Raw genomic sequence first — 25,348 nt, 5'->3', positions numbered from 1 at the left:
TTTAGAAATCCCACCAGTTTCAAAAGTAAGTCAAAATAATGGAACTTTTTTAAGTTTTGGAGCAAAGACACATAGTAATGATGACTATCCTATTTTGATGCTTATGTTATTCATGAACAATGATGTCAGAAACTTTTTACTACAGAGACAACATAGTATTTTCTAAAAGGACTTGCCATTGAATCCTCTGGGCTTTGGAGATCTTTAAAAAGCATTACAGGGAGTCACGTAGTACATGCAATCCTTTCTGGTCAGTGCCAAACTCATTGATATTACGCACTTTATTCAAGAAAGACCCCAATAAATATGTATGGAGTTAAGTTGAAGAAACCGAAGAACTGGGTGACTGACATCCACTCCGGTTCTACGTTCTATCATTCGCACAAGCATTCATTAGAAACCCCTGAGGTACCACACAGTAGGCTGCGACGTGAAGCACGGAACACACACACACACAAAATACTGCACCTGTCAAAGAAAGAAGGAGAAGACAAAGAACAGCGATGGAAGATCCAGGCTAAGAAGAGATTTCAGAACAAGTATTGTTCCTTGTCACATATAAAAATTATCACTCTGGTGATGGCAGTCTAAGGATTTACAGGAGTGAATCTTAATTTGAACTATGAAGAGCATGTGATTTAGAATGATAAAAGATTCTGGGAAGGCAGCAGAGCACATTTTATTAAGGAGGCTGGGTTTTAAATATTGATTGAGGAATTTGCATCTGATCTAAAAGGCAAACGAAGTCATTTAGACACTCCTAAAAAATGTAGTTTTTGATGATAAGTAAAGAATTCCACACCAGTGAATTTCCAAATAGGCCAGTACACAGACCTTCTGAACTGTGTGTGCGTGTACATCCAAATTAGTACATGAGAAAAGGTACAGATATTCTCAGTGCAAAACAAATTTAACCACCTCCAGAGCATTTACTATGGGGCTGTGAATGCAGTCAGAGAATATGCGTTCATTTACACAAACACCAGCTCATCATTCTCTACGTTAAGCACAGAGAGTTCCTGGCCCCTGAAGATGATTCACAAAACCAATTATCTACTGAGAGATAATGGAAAATTCACTGTGGTTTGAAAGATACATTTTGGCCTTTGCAAAAGCTCTAGAGAATCATTCACACCTCACAGTGACTGGATCAAGAATGATGTTATTCTTGAAATCAGGAGGGATTACTAAATCCTCTGTTCATTTACAAATATGCCTGTCACATTCAGGAAATACTGTTTATTTAAATATTCTGGAGTCCAATTAAACTGCTTGTAGAAAAGCTCCTTTTGTTTAAGAAATGCTGGCAATGTCGTTCCCATCTACATTCATCACTACTATTTTATTTTTGCCCTAAGGTAGTTTTATATTGATCATAAGTAAAATACCATTTATTTTATTGGAGGAAGGTCTTAGCAGCCTCCCTGAAAAATCGCTCTTCAGGGAACCTTATTTTTGGTCGAATGACAATGTAAAGGAGTTGATGGGTACATCGACTTCTGTTTTCCACTCAGGTTTCATCAGCTTTATTCTGTCCTGAAGCCAAGGAGCTCCCGTGCTCCCCTAAGATCCAGGGACTGCACCGAGAATGACTCGGCTGGGTGCACAGAGACAGTAACAATGGACACATTGCAAATACTCGTAAGCTCTTTCCTCGTAGTATCATTTTCTTCTCACAACTGACTGAACATCTTGCGGGAAAGATGTTAAGACACAGAGAGGCAGAGTTACCTACACACGGACACAGAGCTAACAAGAGGAGCCAGGACTCAAATCCTAGTGGTCTCTGTCCACGATTAACTAGCAGGCTACAGAACACACTGGAAAGTAAAGATCAAAAAGGAGCTTTTACTTTTTTTCTTCCTGATTAGTAAACAAACAAATAAAACCATTACAACCTACAGGCTCCAAAATTTTATTTCAGAGACAGACATCGCCAAGTTAAGTGATGACTATTAATACTGATCCTTTACTAAAACTTCCAGTTGTTGCTGTTAATTCATAGCACTTTTCAATGGCTGATGAAAAAATGTGTCAAAGATCATTTATTTTGTGCTAAAAATTGTCCCCAAAATGTTTATAGTCAGTCGCAGTCTTCGCCAACAACGGATGAATAATTTTTACTAACTGCTTTTGTATGCCCTCGAAGCAGTGAAGGTTGAGAAATTCGTGCAGCGCTACGCCTATGGTACATTTTTAAGTTGCCCTTTCTCATAACACTATCAGTGTTAACCCAGACAGGCTGATTGGATAAATGCAGTTAATTTAGTAAACACTCCCGGCTGCAAAGTCCACACAGATCTCCATCTATCCATGGTTTTGTAAATCCTATGGGTTAAGCACTCATGTAGGTGATTGAAGAGAAAAGTGAATGATGTGGTTCCTCACACGAGAAGCTTGAAATTCAGAAAATGACTAAGGAGTGATAAATACGAAGTATGATACTGGAAAAGAAATTTGGACAAACTACAATATGTCTGGTTGTTTTGCCTCACATCTCACTTTATTTCACCTATTAAACAGAGGAGTCAAGGAGATGAGACCCCCCTCAGAGCATTCCCTGGGTACACACTGGTTACCTACCGCTCTAAACACTGGCCCCTGATGAAGCCTTTGAAGGGATGGCCACGCCTGGAACAAGGCGCTAGCTGATTCCGGAAGAATCAAACAGAGCCGTCCAAGAAACACTATCGCACAGAGCTGCCTTAGCACTAGTCATCCATGAGTAAGCACCAACCCAAACTTTTCCGGCAGGGTGACAAATCTTTAGGGTGAACACTTTATGAAAGAGACTAGGACTATGAACATTAATCTACAGAAGGAGGTGAAGAGTATTGCTAATGGAGAAACAAAAGAAAGAGAAGAACGGAAAAAAGAACATTCGATCATTTTAGGTCGCACACTCTCCCACATGCCTTGAACGTTAACGCCCCTCTCTGCAAGCACTTTTGGGGCTGGAAGAACTGGAGGCTATGCTGTTATAATTGAGTATGTGGCTATCAGAGACTCCCCAAATAGCCAATGCTTCCTGTCATCCCTGCTTCATTAGATAAATATACCTCTTGTGATGTAAAAATATGAAGAATGTGGCACAGGGGAGAATGAGTTCAAACTAATTACCACCACACAATCCAAATGCACTTGCTGAGGATTTTAATGTTAAGAAGAGCAGTGAATCATTCCTTGTGCAGAAACCAAAGTCTTAACCTGAGTCCCACAATCAACGGCTACAGGAAGTTTCCTTCAGTGGTGGCAGCCTGAGTGTCAACTTTAATTCTCTGGTTCTTCCTTTCTGCTTATGTTGTTGAAGAGTAAGATGAGCAAACAGATATGCAGCTCAGCCCCCCTCCACATCTTTTAAGTCCCGAGCTCATTTACGGTGTCATTCTTACACAAAAGTACTGCACAGTATATAATTTTGTCTGTTCCAACACGCCAGCTTTTGGTCCACAAGGAACTCAAACATTGCATATGCATCTTTTAGGCCTCAATTAATTTGCATAATTTCTAAGAATAGGCTTCGGTGAAGTTAAAGGAAGGCTTTAATTAGTATTACATTCAAATTGATATATAATGAACTACACTTTAATTCATTTACTTATATCAACATGTCATGCTAAAAATAGACCCAGTGCAATTCATCGTATTGTTCCTTTTTGTTTTAACAATGATTTAGTGCTCGTGTTCATTAGAAAATTACTCTCATGTTCGTTTCACCTAAAGTTGGACATTAGGATGCCAGCATTTATTAAGTCAATAGCATTATTATATTTCAATTCCACTGCACTGAATTAAATTTAGCCAATGAAACATTTATAACGAATGTAATAAAAGCTCTGTAAGCTGAACACTCATAAGCATTTCCATTTTTTACTTACAGCTGTAAATAGCAGTTTGATCTACTAGTCATGCGTTAAATCAAGTTAAAAAATAGTAATGAGGAAATGTAGTATTATATACTTCGACCTGAACCACAAGATTTGTAACAGGCGATTATAATAGGTCTATTTCACAGGAAGTACAAAAACTGGTATACTAGGTTGTTTTAAAAAAATAGGGACAATGAGAATGCTTTTCATTGATTAACATTTAGCACCATAAAAGCATTTGTAAGTGGCAAGAAATTCCACCTTATTTACAGCACCACTATGAAAAAAACAAGGCTGATTTTGTATGTGTAGGTCACACGGTGATTACCCTGTTTTTTCTCATGCTTAGTTAACTCTCTCCCCATAAGTGAGGGCATCTTGTTGTTTCCACAGCAACACTTTAGATAATCTGAGAGCTGCTGGCTGAAGAAGAGCATGGTGGACACTGTGAGGGTCAGCCTCCCTCCCAGCCTCACACCCCAGTGACAGACTGTGGTTGGCAAAATTATTGCTAGGCGCCCCTTCCACTGAGAGCCCTAAATGCAGCTAAACTGTTGTCATGGAAATATGACCAACCAACGGCCCTACACTGTCTCCACTCAGGTAGATACCACCCTTCAGGGAAAGAAGGCAGAGCTGGGGATGAGCAAACTTCCCCACAAAGCAGACTGACTGTTTTCACATGTTAGGCACAGACGGCAGCTACTGGAACACAGGGAGCTGACACCCTCCGGGATTCCAAACTGGCAAGTACCCAGACCTAAGAACAGGTAAGGTCTCAAGCACCTCCCTCAAATCCTGGCTGCCCTTGCTTCAACTGGTCTGTTTCCAGGTGCGAGAAGTACTGTCTTCTAGGCCAGGGTTTCTCCATCCTGGCACTGTTGGAATGCTGGGATACGACCTGTGCACTGTGGTAGGTTAGCCACATCTCTGACCTCTGCCCACTAGATGTCAGGGACGCCTCCAGCTGTGACCACCAAAACACCTCCAGACATTGCCCAGTGTGCCCTAATGGGCAAATCCAACCCCTTGGAGAACCACATGCTCAAAATGCCACCAGAGCCTCTACGAAAGGCAAGTGAACAACAAACGAGTCACTGAACGTCTTCCAGCTCACGTGTGACACTTGGTGGGCAACACACGCTCTCAGGATTCATTTTCTGGTTCTCTGTTACATAATGCTTGGCTTAAATATTCAAGTTTACTTCTAAAAACTGAGCAAACACAGCAGGGAAAAAACCCCTTGATCTTGGGATTCAGACAGATTTGCATCTGGCCCCTGGTTCCACCACAGTCTCTCTAGGAAGTAGGGCAGCAGATAACTCTTCGAAGCCTTGAGTTGCTCAAGGGTACGGTATGACTGACAGTACTACTGCGCAGGTTCTTGCGAGGCTAATGGGCCTGCATGCAGAATGCCTGCTATAATCTCATCCTGCGGTGCTCCGGAATCAGAACCTCCCACCAGCTCTACTAAAGCGCGGCCCACTGCCGGGTGCCGCTGGAGTTCACATGAAGTGTCCACGGCTTTCTTGAGTGTTTTAACTCTGTGCCCCTGTACACTGCCCTGAAGGGTCTGAAAGGGGAAATATATATTCCAAAAGCATCCATACATATGTAAGTTACCACAGGAGAACAAGGACTTACAACACATCGGCCATGCGTTGCTCCTTGTCCCCTCACTGATGAACTGGCAGTCTCTTAGAATCACTGGAAGCTCAGAAACAACTGAGGTCTAGTGAGTGATTTGTACAAAATCACAAGTGAAGTGAGTAAATCTGCCCAATTGTTTTGCAAACTGGTGGCATGTGTACTGTGTATGCATGCATTTACTTTAAGAGAAATCAAAGTGCTAGGGGAAAAAGTGAATCCTGTTGGGATCTAGTATCTTGCCAGCAACTACAAGAGTGACATCTCTTTAAATATTAATTAGTTTTAAGCCAGGTTTCTACTATTCTAAACATATTCATTCCTTCTTACAATGTTAAACTCAGAACATTATCTAGCCACATAAAGGGTATACAATTTGTTTATGTCCATGTTTATGGTTATAAATGGGGCTGGAGGTGAAACTGGAGGCTGATTTTATTCTTATCCTTAACTTTTATGTCATCTGAACAAGGAAACTCAGAGCAGAATGGCTGTCCAAGGACAAGGAGAGAGAAGACACAGGACTGAAGCATCCCCACAGTTCCGTCTCTATCCACAATGCCCACATACACCCCCTTAGGCTGCTTTCTCAGGGGAAGAGGGAGGGCACTGAAGGTTGGGGTTCAGTAAGAGAAGCATTGGTGTGCTGGGCTCTCGCACACGTGGTCCTCATTTTCCACTAGATCTTAAATCTCTGAAGACCTAAAGGACCTAAAGTACTCCTTACATCAGTTTCCTTACATGAGATACTGTGATTTGCAACTGCCAGTTCACGGAAGGCACCGTGGAGATTAGAGCGGGACCTGACCCACAGAGGATGTGTGCCAGCTCCTGAAGGAAAAAACTGCTTCCATACAATGTGTATTTACTACCATGTGCTCCATAGGAGAAGGAACTGTAATCAATTTTAATTATTCTCATTAATGGAGAGTAGCATGGAAAATCTGAAAAAAACATTAAAATATGACACGACAACCACTTTGAAATGATTCTGTTTTATAAATCAGAGATTTATAGCCCTTCCCCATATTCTAACACCAATTACTTTAAGTTCATGCTAATATTATCTTGCCTTCCCTGAAACGGCAGGAACTGGAGAGAGCCAGAATAATCAGAGGCAAACAGAAGCCACTGGGGAATGATAACTCCCGGAGCAGATAAGCAAAAGTTGACTATATTCTTCCATTCTTAATGTTCAGCATTGAAAGCAAGTCACTATCTCGCAGACTGCAGGCAGCAGTGCTCGGGGCCCTGCGATCAAGTGACTGTTAAGACGAACTCTATATACCTGGGGTTGCGATTTTTATAGTTACATTTATTGTTTGACCAAAGGTGCCCTCTTTATATGTCTCTTATAAGATTTTCTTCAATACTTATAAAAACGAGATGGCCCCCATGGTGCTTTTTGAGTGATGTAATTCATGGGTTTCAATTCAAGAGCCCAGAATACAGGAAAATAACCATATACAAGCTCTCCCTCGGCCTTCTCTAAATCGTGAAGGACAGACATTACATAAACTCAACTTCTCTGTGATTTACCATCCCAGAGAGACTCTGCTGAACAAACCTCGCCGAGTCTTTAAAGAAATGAGGGCGGCGAAGGAGAGGATGCGGCAGAAGCCTGCCAGAGCCCGTGCTTTCAGGCCCAGGTGTGGAGAGGGACCCTGAGTAAGACAGCCTGGTACCGGCCACAGAGGTCAAGTGAACAACACCGGCAGGTTCCCAGGGGCAAGCCATCAGTTCTGAGAACAACATGACACTGCCTAAGACAGGCTTTCTATGAAAGAACCATTTGGGTCTAACTCGATGACAAGGAAATAGCAAACATGTGCCTCACAAACACTTTTTGCTAAATTATGTGGTATCAGACACTCTGCCAGGTGGGACAGGGAATGTCAGGTCAAAAAAAATCAAGCACTATTCCTACAAATCTGAGGGAATTTAAGTATCCCACCTGAAGGCCAAACTTAGCTGTGAGTTTTTTATTGTTGCTGTATTTAGCTGCTGAACAAGAGAAAGGGAAATCGGTCACCATGGAAACCACAACATCACAATCTATCCTAACAGAACAGCTCGCATCCTTTCTTACCCCGTTGGCTGTACCAGATGGAAAAAGAAAGGAAAGCTTTTCTCTCTTTGCCACACTTCATAGTCTCTCTCTGGCCTTTCACTGAGGTCTCAGATGCTACAGTACAGAAAAGAGTCCGTCCTAAGGGTTAAATGTACCACTACACTGACAGGTACACAATCCAAAGCTGCAAAGAACTAAGGAAATGACAAGAGGCAGAATCCGCAGCGATTACCAGCACTGACGGAACACTTAACAGAGCAGAAATACGTGCAAGGAATGCCTTCCTTTGTTTAAGTTTACTTGTGTTCAAAAAATAAAACAATTATGGCCACGTGCAGCACCTTTTAGTTACCCATTAGCCTTTCCTCAGCTGCCCAGCCCTTCATTTACTGAAGCATTAAGTTATGGGAGAAGGGACATGTAGTGAACAAAAGTATGACGGGCATAGCTTGGGACCAAACCAAACCTACTGTTTTGACATCACTGAAAGCGCTTTATTTACAGATCACAAGCATGACTTTTAACTGGTATCAGGTATGCATACATAATTCTGGATCCGTTTCGTAGTTACCTATGTCACAGACAACAGAAACTGAGCTGTGGGAGGGCAGAGAGCTGGGTGTTTAATCCAAGTTCTAGACTGGGAACACTTGTAACCCCGAGTTAAAAAAAAAAAAAAAAAAAAGAAAGAAAGAAAGAAGAAAGAAAGAAAGAAAGAAAGAAAGAAAGAGAAAGAAGGAAGGAAAGGAAGGAAAGGAAGGAAAGGAAGGAAAGGAAAGGAAGGAAAGGAAGGAAAGGAAGGAAAGGAAGGAAAGGAAGGAAAGGAAGGAAGGAAGGAAGGAAGGAAGGAAGGAAGGAAGAAAGAAAGAAAGAAAGAAAGAAAGAAAGAAAGAAAGAAAGAAAGAAAGAACGAACCCTCAGCCGTCAGGACTTCAGCTCCCTTTAACGTCCATGACAGCCACCGACGTTGACTGGGAATTGGTCAGGGAGGCAGGAACAGAATGGATCAAAGCAAGCAAGGTGGATGTGCACGTCCCATCGAAAAGCACCTCTCTCCTCAGCGTCCAATAAAACGGAAAGACAGAAATAACCCGGACCCATTGGGTTGTCACTGCCCACCACATCGCATCTACTCGCAGTTATACATATTGAGGAACATGGGCGGGATATTAGGAAAAGCAATGCAGTGGAGTGGAAGACCAGACCGACTAGAAGGAGAAACAGTCAGTGCCAGCTCGATCGCTGAACTGAAGTATTCTCATTCCTCAAGCTCATTGTATCTCCACTGTATATGAGGAAATAACATATAACACCACAGCATCTTAGAATAATTATTGTAAAGACCCAGAGAGACCACAGACAGGGGCCAGACATGTTGAAAACAGTCCCACACACAGTACAGGTGAGACAATATTAAGTCCACTCTGTGATCATTTTCAGCAAGAAGCAAACACTGACACGGCAAGTTCATGAGCAATGGGATTTCAGAGGACATGGGTGTTTTTAATGCTGAGATGTTTTCTTAATTTCAGTTCACCCTAATATTCTTCTCAGTGCTCTCAACTACTTCCCCCTCTTAGCCACAAACTGATCTGGTGCACTTTTAGCTGATCATGAAAATACCGGCTTAGTTGTGAATTCGTGGCACTGTAACAATCTCTGCGCTCTCACAGTTATCCAGCTATGCACAGGTTTACTTCACGGAGGTTATACTGGTGACTTCTCTAGAGTTTATTCTTCTAAGTTTATCTTTTTACTTATCTGTTCACTAATCCATTCAATAATTTTAATCGAGTGCGTAGTGTGTGCCAGGCAGTGTCCAGGACACTGGGGATGAGGCAGTCATAGAACAAACAATCTGTACTCATAGAACAAACAACCCATTCTGTTACTGCTCACATTCCAGCCAGGGGAAACAGATCTGACGGGGGAAGGAAAAGCAAATTAATACAAACTACGTATGTCTGGTGAAACACAGAGCAGGAGATGACAAGAGGGTGGTGGGGAGCACTATTTTTTGTTAAGCAGAGACCTGGAGGAATCGGAGAGAGGCACTTCTCAGGCTGAGAGCACCACTGCACAGGCCTGAGGAAGACACCTTAGTGTCGGAGGGATAACAGGAAGCCAGGCAGAGAAGCAAAGCACGTGAGGGCCTGGAGCAGCAGATGGGCTCAGGGAGTGGGCAACGAGCTGGCAGGACCCCTGAGTGGATGAGATGCCACTGGAGAGTTACACAGCAAAGAATGACATGATGTGAATTCTGTTTCCAAAGGTTCTCCACGACTGCTCTCTGAAGAACACACTGTAGGCAAGCAGTAATTAGAAGCCAGGAAAAAAGTTCTAAAACGAATGCAACAGTTTTGCAGGACAGAGAGGGCAGCTGGGAAGAGGTTCATCGTGATGGTCCAAGAGAGGAGTGATGAATTTGGGATAGATTTTGAAGGTAGAGCCAACAGGCTTTGTCAATGGATTGAATGCAGGTGTGCACAAAGGGTCAACAAAGCAATTTTGAGACTGCAACCCTAGAAAAAGCCCACTGGCTGGGTTAGCTAACCCAGCCCCGGGCTGACATCTGAGGATATGGCTGATAAACAGTACCCTACATCTAAGAGCGGCTCACTGCAAGCAGAGTGTTTGCACAAACAATATGGTTTATACTAAACCCCTAGTCTCCTTCTGGAGTATGGAACGTGGGTACACGTCAGGCAGGCAGAGGGTGCCTACATGGCCAGACCCCAGTAAACACGCTGGGCACTGAGTCTCCCATGAGCTTCCCTGACAGACAACAGTGAGAACGCGTTGTCACGGGAAATTAAGAAAGGAATGAGGAGTCTCCTGTGCGACACTCCAGGAGAGGGCTCTCAGGAGCACATGCGTGGATTCCAGAGATCACCCCACCCCACATGTCTTTCCCCTTTGCTGATTTGGCCTTATATCCCTGTGCTGTGATAAACCGTAACGGTGCGTGTAACAACACCCGATCCTGTGAGTCCTGGTGAATGGCCCAGCCTGGGGTAAATAAATCTGGGGACCCCTGGCGCAGAGGTGTGAGAGGGGCTTCAAGGAGAAGGCCACAGTTTCTGGCCATTAGTCTGTCTTTTATACTTCCTTTCACTCTATTGCAAATCTCTAAATAGCTCATGTGTAACTTCAAACACACTGAGATTTTTAACGTTTACAGTGACAAATAAAAGCTCAAACAACAGGTGGGACAGAGGATGAAAGGGTAGAGCACAGAGGATTTGAAGGGGGAGAAACTGCTCTGCACGATGCGAACGGTGGACACCTGTCGTTGTACAGTTGTCCGAACCCATAGAAGAGACACCAAGACTGGACCCAGATGTAAGTACAGGCTCTGGGTGAGAATGACGTGTCAGGGAAACGCCATCAGCTCTCGCAAAGGTTCAGCCTCGGCAGGGGAGCGACGGAGGCCGTGCATGTCGTAGGGGCCGGGCTATGTGGGGAGTCGCTGCACCTTCCCCTCAATTTTTCTGTGAACCTAAAATTGCTCTAAAAAAATAAGTCTGTGCTTTATATAGTTCAAACAGTTTTACTTCTTCAATAAATAAAAAATGGATAAAGGATTTTAATGACATTTCAAATAATGTTCTTTCCTTGAAATTCAAGGTGTGGTCTGGAATGACGCAAGCTGGAGAGCATGTTTCCCTAGGCTACATATTCCCCTAAGGGGAAAATACTTTGTTCCAAGTTACTGGCAAACTGGAACTTCTGCTTCATATTTGAAGATCTTTTAAATGTATATATGAATTGTCAGTGAAATTTCTATAATTTAACATTTGCAAACAAGCAGAGTCACAAATGTAGATTACAATTTACAAGAACTGCAAAGAATGAAAATTAACAGTAATTACAGAAGGCTTATGAATGTGTAAAACATGAAATATTAGATTAATTATAATTAGCTAGACTCTTAATTTTGAGTCTCCCTTGGACCTATTTTAAAAACCCCAGTAAATTCTCAAAAGCCAGTGCTTTGTATCTTAGTGAATACTTAGTGAATTAGCAACCTGAACCAGTACAGAAATTGCTGGCTAAAAAACTGAATTAACCCTGTAAAAAATCACTTCATTTTTTGATGACAGAAACAAACTCTGAGAGAAAACCATCCTAGTAGTTCTTTATAAAGACAAATGTAAAAAGCTTTTGTTGAAACTAGGGCCTTTCACTCTGACAATGGGGCGTATGTGTCATAAGTCAATCAAACGATATCTTGCAAAGGGTACCTCATAAGTAAAAAAGGTAGCCAGGGAAAGACCATGCTGACCTGCAATGAAGTAACCTCTACATAGTTATTACTTGGTAAGAGTAAATTAGTATTAATATATGAATTGTTGTAGCAATCTTTTATGTCTCTTAATAATGAAGCTGGCTTTCAGGCAAGAAAATTTTATTTCATTATTTATTTGTTACTAAAATTCATATTTTTTATCTTTCAACTACATGTACATTTCTAAGATTATATGCATTTTCTTAATAGGAGAAGTCAGAATCTCCAATAAAATATGTTTTTCCAAAAGCTATTCAAACTGTTTCCTCAAGTCATGGGTAAAAACAGTAGAAATACTAATTAATTGTGAGCTTGCTTTTACACCGTTACTGTTTGTGTTCAGATAGAAGGGATACCCGGGTTATTAACTCTATCAGGCCGCATTTACAGACATAGATACACAGGTCCCAACGCAGACAACTGAACACAAAATGACAAACGCTGCAGCACGACGAGATTCATCCCCCCTGAACACCATTTTATCTAAAGCGTAAAAACAATTAAAAAGAACTGCTCTGAAATACTGCTCATCTCTGTCCATTAAATGTGCTTATTAGCTTTGACTTATGTCTCAAAACAGCTGCACACTCTTGGCAATTTTCTATAACAACATGCATCTAGGATGATTCTCGGATGAAGTCAAACATATGTACCTTTTACCATAATGAAAGCGATAAAAATAAGTTTACTTGCTGAGATACAGTGATAATCAAAGAGCGGTAAATGGATATACACATATATTTTAAGTTCTGTTTTTGCATCCTGGATAATACTGCTCACGAAACTTCTAAAAACTTAAGAGCCCTTCACAGTGTGGCTCAGTTGGTTGGACCATCATCCCCTACACCAAAAGGCTGGGGGTTCGATTCCCAGTCAGGGCATGTACCTAGGTTGAAGGTTCCATCCCCAGTTAGAGTGAATACAGGAGGCAACCAATCAATGTTTCCCTCTCACATTGATGTTTCTCTCTCACATTGATGTTTCTCTCTCTCTCTCTCTCTTTAGAATTAATAAGTATTTTTAAAAAACAAAAACTTGAGACACAGAAAATTTCTCTAGTTTTTATAAAGTGAAGCAACTGCTAAGATAGTTTGAACCTCCTCCCATGGACCCCTCGTGCAATTTCTTTGGACTTTATTAGCTCTGTGTAAGTATAAAACTCAGTAGAGAATATTATGTCATTTCTTAAGTTACTGTGCATATATGAAATGTGGCTGCACTGGGTTAAATAGCGTCCCTTGAAAATTCTCATCTGCCCAGAACCAGTGTGTGAGGCCTGACTTGGTAACAGGTCTTCGCCAATGTGGTCAAGTTAAATGAGGCCTTACTGCAATGCCACGGCCCCAAACCAAATGATCGGTGTCAACACAGCGGAGGGAAACTTGGACAGACGCACGAGGCCACATGAACCTACAGGCAGAGATTAGAGTATGTGCCACGCCCCCAGAAAAGCCAAGGACTGCAGGCCACCACCAGAAGCTAGGACAGATGCCGGGGAGGGTTTCTCCCTCAGCCTTCCGAGGAAGCAGGGCCCTGCCGACACCTCCATTCTGACTTCTTGCCTCCAAATCTATGACAGAAGAAACTTCCATCGTTTTAAGCTACCCGGTTTATGGAGAATTATTACATGAGCCTTAACAAACTAATATAATGATTGTTCTCATAATTTCAAAATTAAATGTGTAAATATTCCACCCATACAAAGCAAGGTTAAGAAAGTAAAACTGCCCATTTCTTTTCCATCAAATGAAAATAAGAGAAAACATTTATAAAAGCATCATATTTTCAGACTATAAGACGCACTGGGCCATAAGACGCACCTAGGTTTTAGAGGAGGAAAATAGAAAAAAAAAACCCGCTCTACCACCAACCCCCACCCAAGTGAGCCAGGTAGGCTACATTTTGACTATAAGACGCACCCCCATTTTCCTCCCAAATTGGGGGCGGGGGTGCATCTTATAGTCCGAAAAATATGGTACCTAAAAAGCTTTAAGAAAACAATTTTCAACTCAACCACTTTTTTGTGAAGTGACTATTCCATATGTCCTTCTGGTGGTAGGTTCTGTGAAAAATATACAGAACACTGAGTATCTACTCTTACTGCAACTATCGGTTATGAACAAGATATTGGCTGTGGTGATACTATGCAGATACTTCATCAAAATAACGGGCTAAGCTCTAATAGAAAAACATTAAAATAAGGAAAGTAACTGTACTTTGGAATATGTAAACAAATTATTAAACCAGGGAATCCAGTCTGCAGTCTCTTGTGCAGAGTAGCTGCTCGATGTTTAATGAATAAATACATTGTTAATTAAAAATATATTAGGGTTATTGATGTTTATGCCTTTTAAGTCTTTGTATTTATAGTTCTAAATAAGTCTGCATAGTCAAGTAATCTACATTAGCTCAAAAACATTTTTTTTAGAGAGAGGGAAAGGGAGGGAGGAAGAGAGGGAGAGAAACATCTATGCGTGGTTGCCTCTTGAGCACCCCCTACTGGGGACCTGGCCTGCAACCCAGGTCTGTGCCCTGACTGGGAATCAAACCTGAGACCCTTTGGTTTGTAGGCTGGCGCTCAACCCACTGAGCCACACCAGCCAGGGCTAGCTCAAAATTTTTTATTTCAAGGAGTTAAGTACGTATATCCATTCAAGACTTAGTACATTTATTTGACAAATATTTGTTGAGTACTACTACAGCCAAGGAATTATGTTTGGTTAAATGATTCAACAATGAACAATAAAAAGACATGGTCCTTGCCTTCTCAGAGCTTCAAAGTTAGTCAAAAGGAGATGGACGTCACACAACTGTGACCTGGTGATGAACTGAAGGCACTCAGGGCGGCCAATCTCATCTTGGATAGGGTCTGAGGCCAGGGGGGCAGTGAGGAACCCTTTCAGAGAATTTACATTTGCAGTTGCGAGATGCGTAGGAATTCGCACTTTCAGTAGGAAGTACAAAACAGGTACAAAGGGCATCTGAAGAAGAGAGAAAAGGCCAGCGTGTGTGCAGCCCGGCCCACCAAGAGGGCGCAGAATGACCTGACAGCAGCAGACTGCAGAGGGCAGCATGCACAGCCACACCAGTCTCGATGGTCTTGGGAGGATGTGGGAGCCGTACCCTCTGGTCCAAACTACAAGATTTTTAAAATACGAGTGCCAGATTAAGATGGCTGACTAAAATTCCATACTCATGTAACTTTCCTAAACTCTAACCAAAATTACAGTGAAGAGACTTAAAAATAAAAAACAAAAACAAACACCCATTCAACAGCAACAAAGGCACGGAAGCTAAAGTTGAAATGAACAAGAAGTAACTAACCTCGTATTTGCAATATGATCAAAACTCAAGCCTTCAGCAGAAAAGCTGAGAACTGACCTAGTGATGACTACAGAATCCTCAGAAACTGGTAACTCCAAACATGTCCATAACCAGGAGTGAACGGAAGTGGATCAAATACGAAGTCTGGGGAACTCTTTGGGAAGCAGCCGGGCCCCTGGGTATCCTCCCCTCCCCAACTCTGCAAGGCCACAACCTCCCACAGCCTCCTCTAAAGGGGATGAAACGGGCGGTCCGTGGCCTGTGTGTGTGGCACACAAGCACTCAGCGCACAAGCCCGGGGCCCTCTTCTCACCACTCAGAACACTGGCACCTGGACCCTGAATCCCAGGCAAGAAGCTGATGTGCCCACCCCCCTCCCTGGAAAATCAGCTAAAGCAAAAAACCACCACACAAAGATGTAGCCCTCTAAGGTGACCTTCAGTGACCAGTCCTGCCCACAGTTCTCTTATCCCCCCTCTGACCCAAGAACAGACAGTCAAGGGTTTTCAGGTCTCTGAGGAAAGCCTCTAATAAGAACAACAGAAACCCAAAGCAAGGTAGAGCAAACAAATCATTCAGGGAGAGAAAACACTTAAATCAATAATTCCAACAACATAAACTCATGTTTCCATGTCATGAGAACAGGAGGCTATATAAGCAGGTCATTCAGAGACAAAATGCCAAACAAGTGCTCATAAAACACGCCAGCACACAGAAGTTGGGAAAACTTCTGACGGAGGTGCAAACAGAAAAGGATATCTAAAAAAAAAAGGACTGAGGAAAAAAATTCTAACTCCAGTGTAGGAGTACCATACCCATATAGGCACAGATCAAAAAAGTAAAAGAAAGAGAGGTAGAAGATAGCATTTTAAAGAAATACCCCAAAATGAAAGGCATGCGTTGTAGACGCCAGAAGTAAACTAGCATTACAGGGGAAAACAGACGCCCGCCAAAGCATCCATTGTGAAATCTCGGAACAGTGAGAAAAAGAATATACGATTCCAGAGGAGGGAAGGAAAAAATGGGGGGAATGCCTCCAAGTTCAAACCTAGAATTCTGTATCCAAGCAAACCATCAGTGAAGCGTGAAGACAGAAAAAGACATTTTCTTTCCGTGGAAGTGAGAAAAGATGTTGTAGGCCAACATCACTAAGGTGTCTTGTCACACTTTATTGACTTTGTAACCTGAGCATCGAATGCCGGACCAAACTGTAACATCTAGCCCCTTCTGAGCACATACGAAACAAGCTCCCTGCCCTGCTCTAGGCCCAGCTTCCTGGAGCAGATGAGAACATTCAAGTCACCGCACAGCAATGCTGGGCTTGGGTCTATTCCTGAACTGCAGTGATCCTCGAAAGCAGGAAATATTAGCCAGCGGTTCCTGTCCATACTCTTGTCTAGTAAGTGGAGCTCATGCTGCAACTTTGGCAGATGACTGACTATGGTACCTAGTTTTCTTAAGATTATCTCATGACTTTACCCACGCAGTTTTCTTGTACATTCTGAGGAAAAGTGAAGCCAGCTGAAAGCAGCCTCTCCGAAACAATGAGGATTGTGCTTGCTTCCTATTTTGTCAAAGGTAAATAATACCACATTTAGGAAACATACACAGCAGTAACACTACCAAGCGAAGCAAGGGCATGATTAACACGAAGATAGGGTGCCGGTGACCCTGGCTGAGCCAGGAGAGGGGATCGGCGCAGGGGCAGCAGAAGGCTTCCAGGGCACCGGCGGCCTCCTGTGCCTACACCGCAGGGCGGGTCTTTGTACTTTCATTATAGCACTCTTTAAACTCCTCACATGTGTATGACATGCTACAAAATAAAATTTACTTTTTCAAGGATGAGGGACAGGATCGGATTTGTACATTTAAAGTGTTACTAAGGCTACTGTAAAGAGAGTGGGTATGAACTGTGGAGGTCGAGGGGTGAGGAGGATGGGATGGACTGAGAAGAGGCAGTGGAACCAGAGAGGTTACAAAAGAGAGAATGCTGTTTTTCTTCATTATTATTATTATTATTATTTGCAGGGGAAGAATATCATCAGAAAAGGCAGAGAGAGAGAGAAAAATGAGAAGGAGAGACATAAGAAGTATTTGATCAGTTAGCCAAAAAGAAAAAAAAGCCCAAAATAATATTCATGGTCAGTGATCACTATTGCTACCGACATGTTGTATTTATACTGTTCCTCTAGCACAGTAGGCTCGATATACTGCAAAGGTGATCATTCAATTAAATCTCAGGAAAAAATTATACAACTAGTTTCAAAAGAGGCCTTTGAAGTCCAATGTGACTGGCAAGCAAAGTGCTAACAGGAAGGCCTGTGATTTGCCAGGATGGGTTACAATTCTGAGGGAGGACTTCAGCATAAATAAAGTTCAGGACGCCACGCCGCAGCCCAAGCCTTCACTCTCGCAGCACGTGGTACCTGAACACCACTTTCACTTCGTTTTCCATAAGGAACTTCCACGGCACTGCAGAGATGTGCCCTTTGGAATGGAAAGCCAAGCCCGCGTCAGTCTGCTACAACCGCAGTGAGGGTTCGAACAGAGAGTGCTGTGTGCAGCTTTCTCACACGTGTAAGTTCCAGGTAAGAAGAGCTCGTTTTATGATATCCTCTGAGCTAAACAGATCATCCCTGCCCGGAACTTAATATTCTACTTTGTATAAGCTATAAACACGACTTTAAAAGTGTTGAGAACCTGACACTCCATTTCAATCACCGTATCTCCCTCTCACACTCTGCCCGCGCCTACCAGAGGGTCTACCATCTGACAGGCGGTCACGCAAGTTTCTTGAGCCACCAAGGAAACTGAACCACTAAGGCAAGCATCATTTTCTATTATTTACACCAAACAAATGTCTAAAATAGACTTGCTCTACTTTCTTTTCTTTTCTTGGTAAGGAGTGTGGAAGTGAAAATGAGATTTCTACAATAATACATTATGGAGAAAAATAGCAAACCTAAAAAATTTTAATTCATATCCTATAATATGAATCTTTGTGAAGATTACAAAACATGGCAAAATGGAACAGATAACATTTTAAACATTTAAAATGGAAACTGGCCAAGATGGTAGCTTTTAAAATAATAGGAAGTAATTTGATATAGCAAGCTTTTTACCCAGTTTATTCTCGACAAGAGTGAATAGACTGCTGTGAATCCACATCTTACCTTAAAAACTTCCATTGGAAGAGGAAACTTTGCGGCATCAATAAGGGATTTTTCCAGAGCATATTTCCATTCAGAGGTCATCTTCAAAGGATAAATTTCTGTATCAACAGCAAACCACACAAGAGTTAAAGGACTAAAATGTTCAAATGAGAGTTTTTTTCTTGAATTTAATCTTCCCAGGATTTCATAATAAGCCGGTACACTCAGCAACCGTAAGAATTCACACCCTGCCCGCCATAAAAGGCCACCTGCTAAAGGGATTTTCTGAAGTTAAATAGCAACTTGGGATTCTGCTTTCAGAAATGAAGAATAAACTTAATAGGGCTCTTCTTCAGGGAACATTTGCATGCATTCTGTTGGCATTCTGTAAGTAATTTAATGGTATAAATCACATTAGCAACATCTTCAGTCATCCACTGCCCCAAATTTCGTGTATTACCTGGGAAGCAATACCCACTGATGAAGAACTTATTATCCGATAAACGGCTAAAGTAGAAACGACTCTTGCCTGGCATTTGTAGTTATTACAGCATATTTTTCACTAAATCTCTAAGCTTCCACATGCTAAAAATAGTCCATGTAAGTCAGAACATTATTAAAAGGTAAATTAAAATTTACCAACCAAGTTTAATATTTACACTTGAAATGTTGCTAACACACCACATGTTGCCCACCATTTTCCCCAGGCGGGGGCGAGAGAGGGATTTACAAATGGAGGTTTCACTGTCGGAATGCAAAATTAAAAGAAAAAAATGGTTGAGCGCTGTTTGCTGTTCACCGATTGCTGAAACTGCAGGGAAATTTTATGACCTGATCTCAACAGATTTAAGACCTTATCAAAACTGGATTTGCAGAAGCACTCACTTGAAGTAGATGTGTTTATACCTTCCCTATATCAACCTTGGCTACCTCAGACAGACAGTTAGGGTATGAATATGAATCTAAGCACAGTTAAAAGGCAACATTAAACCTTTGGGGCTATATTTTTAATTTCTTGCATGTCTGCTTTTCAGCATGGAGCCATATATTTTGATTCTCGCCCTTTCTGAACTCACCTTGAGCTGGAAGCCCCTGTGCTTCAGCCAATCATTTAGTCTTTCCAGACGGCCATAATTTTGGTAGGGGAAAGATGCTGCCCGAACTAGCCAAGGTATCAATGCTCTGCCCACTTCATTCACTGCCAGTTACGCAAAGGCACAGAAAGGGTATTAATGACTCAGTAGGTTCTACTGTGGGGCTTGTCTAGAATCCTTTCTAGCATTTCATTTATACTCTTCTACCTCTGGGAATTTTTCCCCCAGTTTGACATTTATATGTCAGAAAAAAATAGAATGTGATTCTTCTGAGGAGCATCTAACATATTTGGAGAAAAACAGTGAGGCTCCCATACCTCTGCGGAGAATGAATAAATTCTCTGGTCTCCCATGTAAGAAGGGGGTGCTATGTGAGAAATCCCTTATCACGGGGTTCCACAAAGGAGAAAGAGGGACGAGGTCACAGAGACCCATAAATAGTCCCATGAGAAGTGGAAGGACCCGCTGGAGTACCCAGTGGTTCCACTCAAGGGCATGGCATCAAAATTTTAGTGAAGAGGGTGAGGTCTGCAGAGGACAAAGCCCAGAGGACACCACCTGCAGCCATTCAGTAGGGCACACAGGTTAGCAACATGCAAGAGCCTGGACCTCCTGAGGAGACAAGAACAGATTCACTTTCCCTGGGATCTGGAAGCAGGCAACTGGGAGTTCCACCTCAGCATGGTAATAAAAGGAGACCTGAGTCACAAGAAAGGATGGCAATTTCCAAAGACAAGACCCAAGGAAGGGTCTGCAGACATAAAGGCTGAGAAAAAGGGAAGGAAAGGTCCACTGCGGATTTGCCCTGAGCTCCTGCAGTCTATCACTGAGGTCTCTAAATAGGGGGAAGAGACGGAGAAGAGGGTAAAAGAGGAGTGGTTAAAAAAATTACTCAGTGTTGGAACACTGAAAACCCAAAATGTCCAGGGTAAGATCCAAACTACGAAAACAGAAGGAAGTGATGTGCAGACTCCAAGTTATCCCAGATGCTCACCAAGACATCCAGAAAGTAGAGCCCTTGGTCACCAGATGCCACCTCTCTCCCACCAAACCAGAGACAAATGTAACAAGAAGCCCAGTGCAATGCACTGAATGTTTGCCACCCCCCCACCCCACCAAGTCCCTGTGTTGAATGTCATACCCCCCAATGTGATGTATTCAGAGATGGAGCCTTTAGGAGGTTATCAGGCTGTGCAGATGGAGCCCTCATGATGGGATTAGTGCCCTAAAACAAACACAAAAGCAAACCAGAGAGCTCCCTAACCCCTTCCACCAGGTGAGGACACAGGGAGGGGACAGCCATCTATGAACTAGGGAGAAGAGCTCACCAGACACCAGATCTGCCCGGGCCTTGATCTGGGACTTCCAGACTCCAGGATTGGGAGAAACAAATGTTTATAAACCACCTAATCTGTGGTATTCTGTTACAGCAGACAGAATGGACTAAGACACCCAGGTCTGACATGATTTCTGTCTCTGCCCTACAGTCTTACTCTGTCTTCTTTCACTGGATATTAATTCCTAACATGGAATTCAGCCCCATGGCAAGGCACACTTCTTCTCTTAAAAAGTGGAAACCGACTTCATTTTGTCAGTATGCTTAACCATCTGCAGAAGCTAAACACCTCGTGGTTTCAATAAGCAAAGAACAGTATTCCATGTGTGCGTTTCATTAGACAAGAGGCACGTGCTTACATTGGCAAGTTTATGGACAATAAATAGCACCATTAAAAGAACATAAAACATTTTCTTAAAATGATTGTGTTGCAGGTAATTTAACAGAGTGTATCCTGTCAATTTCTGTTTGCGGAGAAGCCATAAGCAATTAAAATCCCTACTGATTCATCTTTAACTAGAAGCCTAGTGAAAAGGAGGCGATCTCCCTTTGTCGGGTGTTTGGCAGGCTGATTTGCACTAAGTGCTGCAGGGTGCCGAGCACACAAAATCATCATGGCACGGCCTCGGAGAAGGCAAGGCCAAGAAGGGTGATTCCTTCCTTTCACACACCCCGGACCTCCACTCCTTCCTTCGCCACCAGGTTCTGACCAGTGAGGGAAGACTAAGCTAGGGTTGTTAACAGACACTGGAAAATGTTATGGACTGACTATCTGTGTCCTCTCAAAAATCCTAACCCCCAAGGTGATGGTGTTTGGAGATGGGCCTTTGGGAGGTGATTGGGTTAGATGAGGTTACGAGCGAGGCGCCCCATAATGGGATTAGGGCCTTTTAAAAGAAAAGACAGTAGTCTTCTCTCTCTTCCGCCCCCAACCCCCCAACCCCCCAATCCCCCTCCCCCACCCCACACACATACACAAAGAAGAAGCCATGTGAGGACAGAGCAAGAAGGAGGCTGTCTACAAGCCTGGAAAAGAACCCTCACCAGACCCAACCATGCCGACACCCTAATCTTTGACTTCCATCCTCCAAAACTGGGAGAAAATAATTTGTGTTGTTGCAGCCACCAGTCTATGGCATTTTGTTACGGCAGCTGAGCTAACAGAGAAAGCAACAGCTCTTTTTGGACTAGGAAAAGGGTCAGACAGGAAGCAGTTCAGTTAGATGCAGAAACTTGCTGACTCCAGGATCTATCTAAAATAAGAAAGAAAAAATTCTGTACGGTTGACAAAGATTTTGAAGGAAAAAAATATGGAAAAAAATTTAGGAATAGATTTAAAAACTCAAAAAAGTTTCATGTCCTTAGCTTCTGCAAGAACATGCATGACTCTCTCTTGCTTTCTAAACATCTGGTGGGGCCTCCAAATGACCCAGCCGCGATGACTGACATTTCTGAGAGAACCAGATATAACCATAATGCCCCGACCACAGATGGAATGCCTAGAAAACACCATCACTTGGGGTGCCTATAACCTTCTGCAAGACAGCAAACATATAATTATCCCCATTTTACAGATGAGGACACTGAGGTTCAAAGAAGTAATCACTTGCCCAGGGGCCCTGCAGCTAGTGACAGAAGTAAAAGGGGAAGCTAACTTGGACCTTGATTCCAAGTTCATGTTCTTTCTACTTTCCAGGCTTCTCCAGCTGGAGTCACACAGGGACTTCTTTAAAAGAGCAAAGACTTACCTTCTTCTTTGCTCTTTTAAAGAAGTCCCTGTGTGACTCCAGCTGGAGAAAGCAGGGGGGAGGGGAAGGGATAGTGGGGAGAAGGGTTTTCAGGAACTACTATAAAGGACACATGGACAAAACCAAGGGGGAGGGTGGAAGCAGGGGAGGGAGGTGGGTTTGGCTGGGGTGGTAGAGGGGTGGGGAGAAAATGCAGGCAAGTGTAAATGAACAACAATATAATAATTTAAAAAAAAAAAAAGAGCAAAGACATTCATGGACCTCACAGACCGTATTCCTGTGAATCTCCCATGTCCCAGAGCCACCTTAGGAGCTAAACAAGAGATCCCATGAACAAAGAGCACCACTCCTTGCTCTGACCCTGTTTTCAAAAGCTCCGCTAACACATCAGGAGAAAAGAGGACACTTTGGGAATGTCTTCACTCTGGGTCCCCCCCCAAATTCCTTTCCAAAGTCCTGCCAATTATTTTGGACTAGAAGGTGGACTTGGCTGGTTCTTTCCTTCCCTATAGACATACCTGACATATCAGTCAATTCCTATCAAACATGCCAGGTACCTACTATGTGCCAGGCACTGTGCCAGCTACTGGGAGAGAGCAGTGCAGAAGGTACAGACTTGCAGTTAGAGTGGGTGGTAAAACCCTCTCGGAGTCTGAATGAAGTGAAGGAGTGGGCCACACCATCAGCATTCCAAAAAGGGACGTGCTTCTAAGTCCATGGAACTGAGGAGGCCAACTGCTGGAAAATAAATGAGTGGAGCCTGTTGGGGATATGAGGCTGGCGAAGCCCTACAGCTTGCCTTCCATTCAGCACAGAAGAGAGGGCACTGCCAGGACTCCCAGCCCTCTCTTCATAAAGGCTTCACTTTGGACCCTATGAAGCCACTGCCCCTGTCCACGACTATCTGCCTTTTACCACCTTCTCTTCCCTTACAACTTTGTTCCCTGAGGCTGGATTCAGCCCACTCTGTCAGCACCTGCATGGCGCCTTGACAGCCCTGTGTGAGTGAAGTTGGGTGGTTTCTTTGCCTCTTTCTATCCTCCCTACCCCAAGCTATTTCCTCTGATTTGCAGCAGAGAAAAGAAGGCAGAGTGACTATAGGGTTCTCACTGGTGGACAGAGTAAAATCCAGCCCCTCTTCCTTAAGTTTTGAAGACTACCTTCCTAACTACTGTCTACTACCTATTTCTCTTACCTCTATTTGCAATGCGCAGTTGAGAACTATTGTGCCCATTAAAAAGTAGAAAGAATAAGTGAAACTGAAGGAAGAGCCATGATTATTTTTAGCAATGGTGGTAGTGTTACTGGGGTGCATGGCAAAGACGGCATCAAGAGCAGAGAGAACACACAAGGGCTTATCTCAAAATATAGCCTCCCCCACCCCTTCCAACTCTGCCCCTCCCCACCAGTTAATGCTGACACTTTTCATTTATTTAAGGGTGTTGGGAATTTTTTTAAAAAGTAGCCTCATATTTTCTATGCAAGCCTGAAATTTTATTCCCACCTCTATCTTGGTTAAGGAAATAGCACTGCCATACAAGTCTCACAAGTCACACTGGGCCTTGAAATTACCTTCCGCAAACCCAGAGCACCGGGTTCTGATCCCATGTGTGAGACACAGTAACAGCTGCTTCCGGGGGTGCTGCTCTGCTGAGTAAGGTAACAGAGCCCACTTTTGTCTTGTACCTACTGCATTTCAAAAACTAAAAGTCACATTTTGACTGTCGTTTCACCTTTTATTTTCTCCTTCACATACGTAGCCTTTCTTGCTGACAATTTAAATGTTGGGAAAATAATTTCTTATTGAGGAATGACTCAAAGTCTTTAAAGACATACAAATTCTTCAATGAAATGGACAGAAAATCACTAAGACAAATAAACATCATTTATCCTTATCTTATAAAGATATCAAATTATGTGAAAGAGGAGAGGTCTCATATGCAATATTTCCAGATTTCTATCACAACACTCTCCACTCTCCATTCCCGCTTTGAGTGCTGCGTCCCATGATTTCACAGGGAAGAAACATTTCAGAGAACCTCAGGAGCTACTAGTAATCCTTTGCTTTGCTATAAATTCTTACACTGGCAAATCTATGTTTCCCCTAAAATGTATACAGCAATTAGATACTAAGCTAAGATTTATACGCCCAGCTTCCCACACAAAGTACACTTCCCCTGCAGCATGATGAATCCCAAGGCAAATGTGAGCTCAGGTCTCTCCTCAGAAGCTGACAAGCCCTTTGTTTGTCATCAAAGTCCAAAATTACTGAGGGTGCAAATGGATTTCTTGGCTGCTTCTCAAAACGTTGACAACAATAATACTAATAAAGTTTCACGCTACATGTCTATGCGCCTGTCAAATTTAACACAACGCAAACACACGAGATACAGAACCAGGAAGTTTTTTCAATTAAAGCCCTTGAATGACAGAAAAAGGAAATAAAACTCCTCAGCTTCATTTCATTTACTCAAGACTAACAGTGACAACTAGTGCGGGAAGGAAATCTCTGGCAATTTTAATAAAACAAAGAGCCAATTCCTTGCTTCCAGTAAATCTGCAGAATTCACCAGTGTGAAGATCAGCATTTCTAGAAAAAATGTGTATTTCTTCCTTCACATCCTTAATTCCATAAGAATCTAACATTTTTGTCTTGAGGCTATCCATCCAAAGTTTGGTGAGGCTAGTAAGGGGCAGCAGAGGGAAACGAACAGGCAAAGGACCTGGGATTTAATTATAGTACATCCCCTCCTTAAAAAGCTGGGTCACCCTGGATGAGTAGATTAACCCAGTCTGAATTTTCTGTGTTGTAAAAGGAA

At 42.7% G+C, this 25,348-nt stretch overlaps 1 protein-coding gene across 9 annotated transcripts in view; it reads right to left on the bottom strand.

Moving 5' to 3' along the window:
* Positions 1-25,348, bottom strand: part of SFMBT2 (Scm like with four mbt domains 2) — a 216,865-nt gene that overhangs the window by 88,049 nt on the left and 103,468 nt on the right. For all 9 annotated transcript variants that reach the window (XM_045186321.2, XM_045186345.3, XM_045186316.3 and 6 more), the window contains one exon: positions 18,373-18,470. In XM_045186321.2, the coding sequence (XP_045042256.2) occupies positions 18,373-18,470 (98 nt within the window). The remainder of the gene's footprint in view (positions 1-18,372; positions 18,471-25,348) is intronic.

The sequence above is a fragment of the Desmodus rotundus genome, chromosome 4 (assembly GCF_022682495.2).
Source record: "Desmodus rotundus isolate HL8 chromosome 4, HLdesRot8A.1, whole genome shotgun sequence".
NCBI classification, from domain to species: Eukaryota; Metazoa; Chordata; class Mammalia; order Chiroptera; family Phyllostomidae; genus Desmodus; species Desmodus rotundus.
Note: the sequence above shows the minus strand (reverse complement) of the source record. Positions and strands in the feature narration are given on the sequence as shown.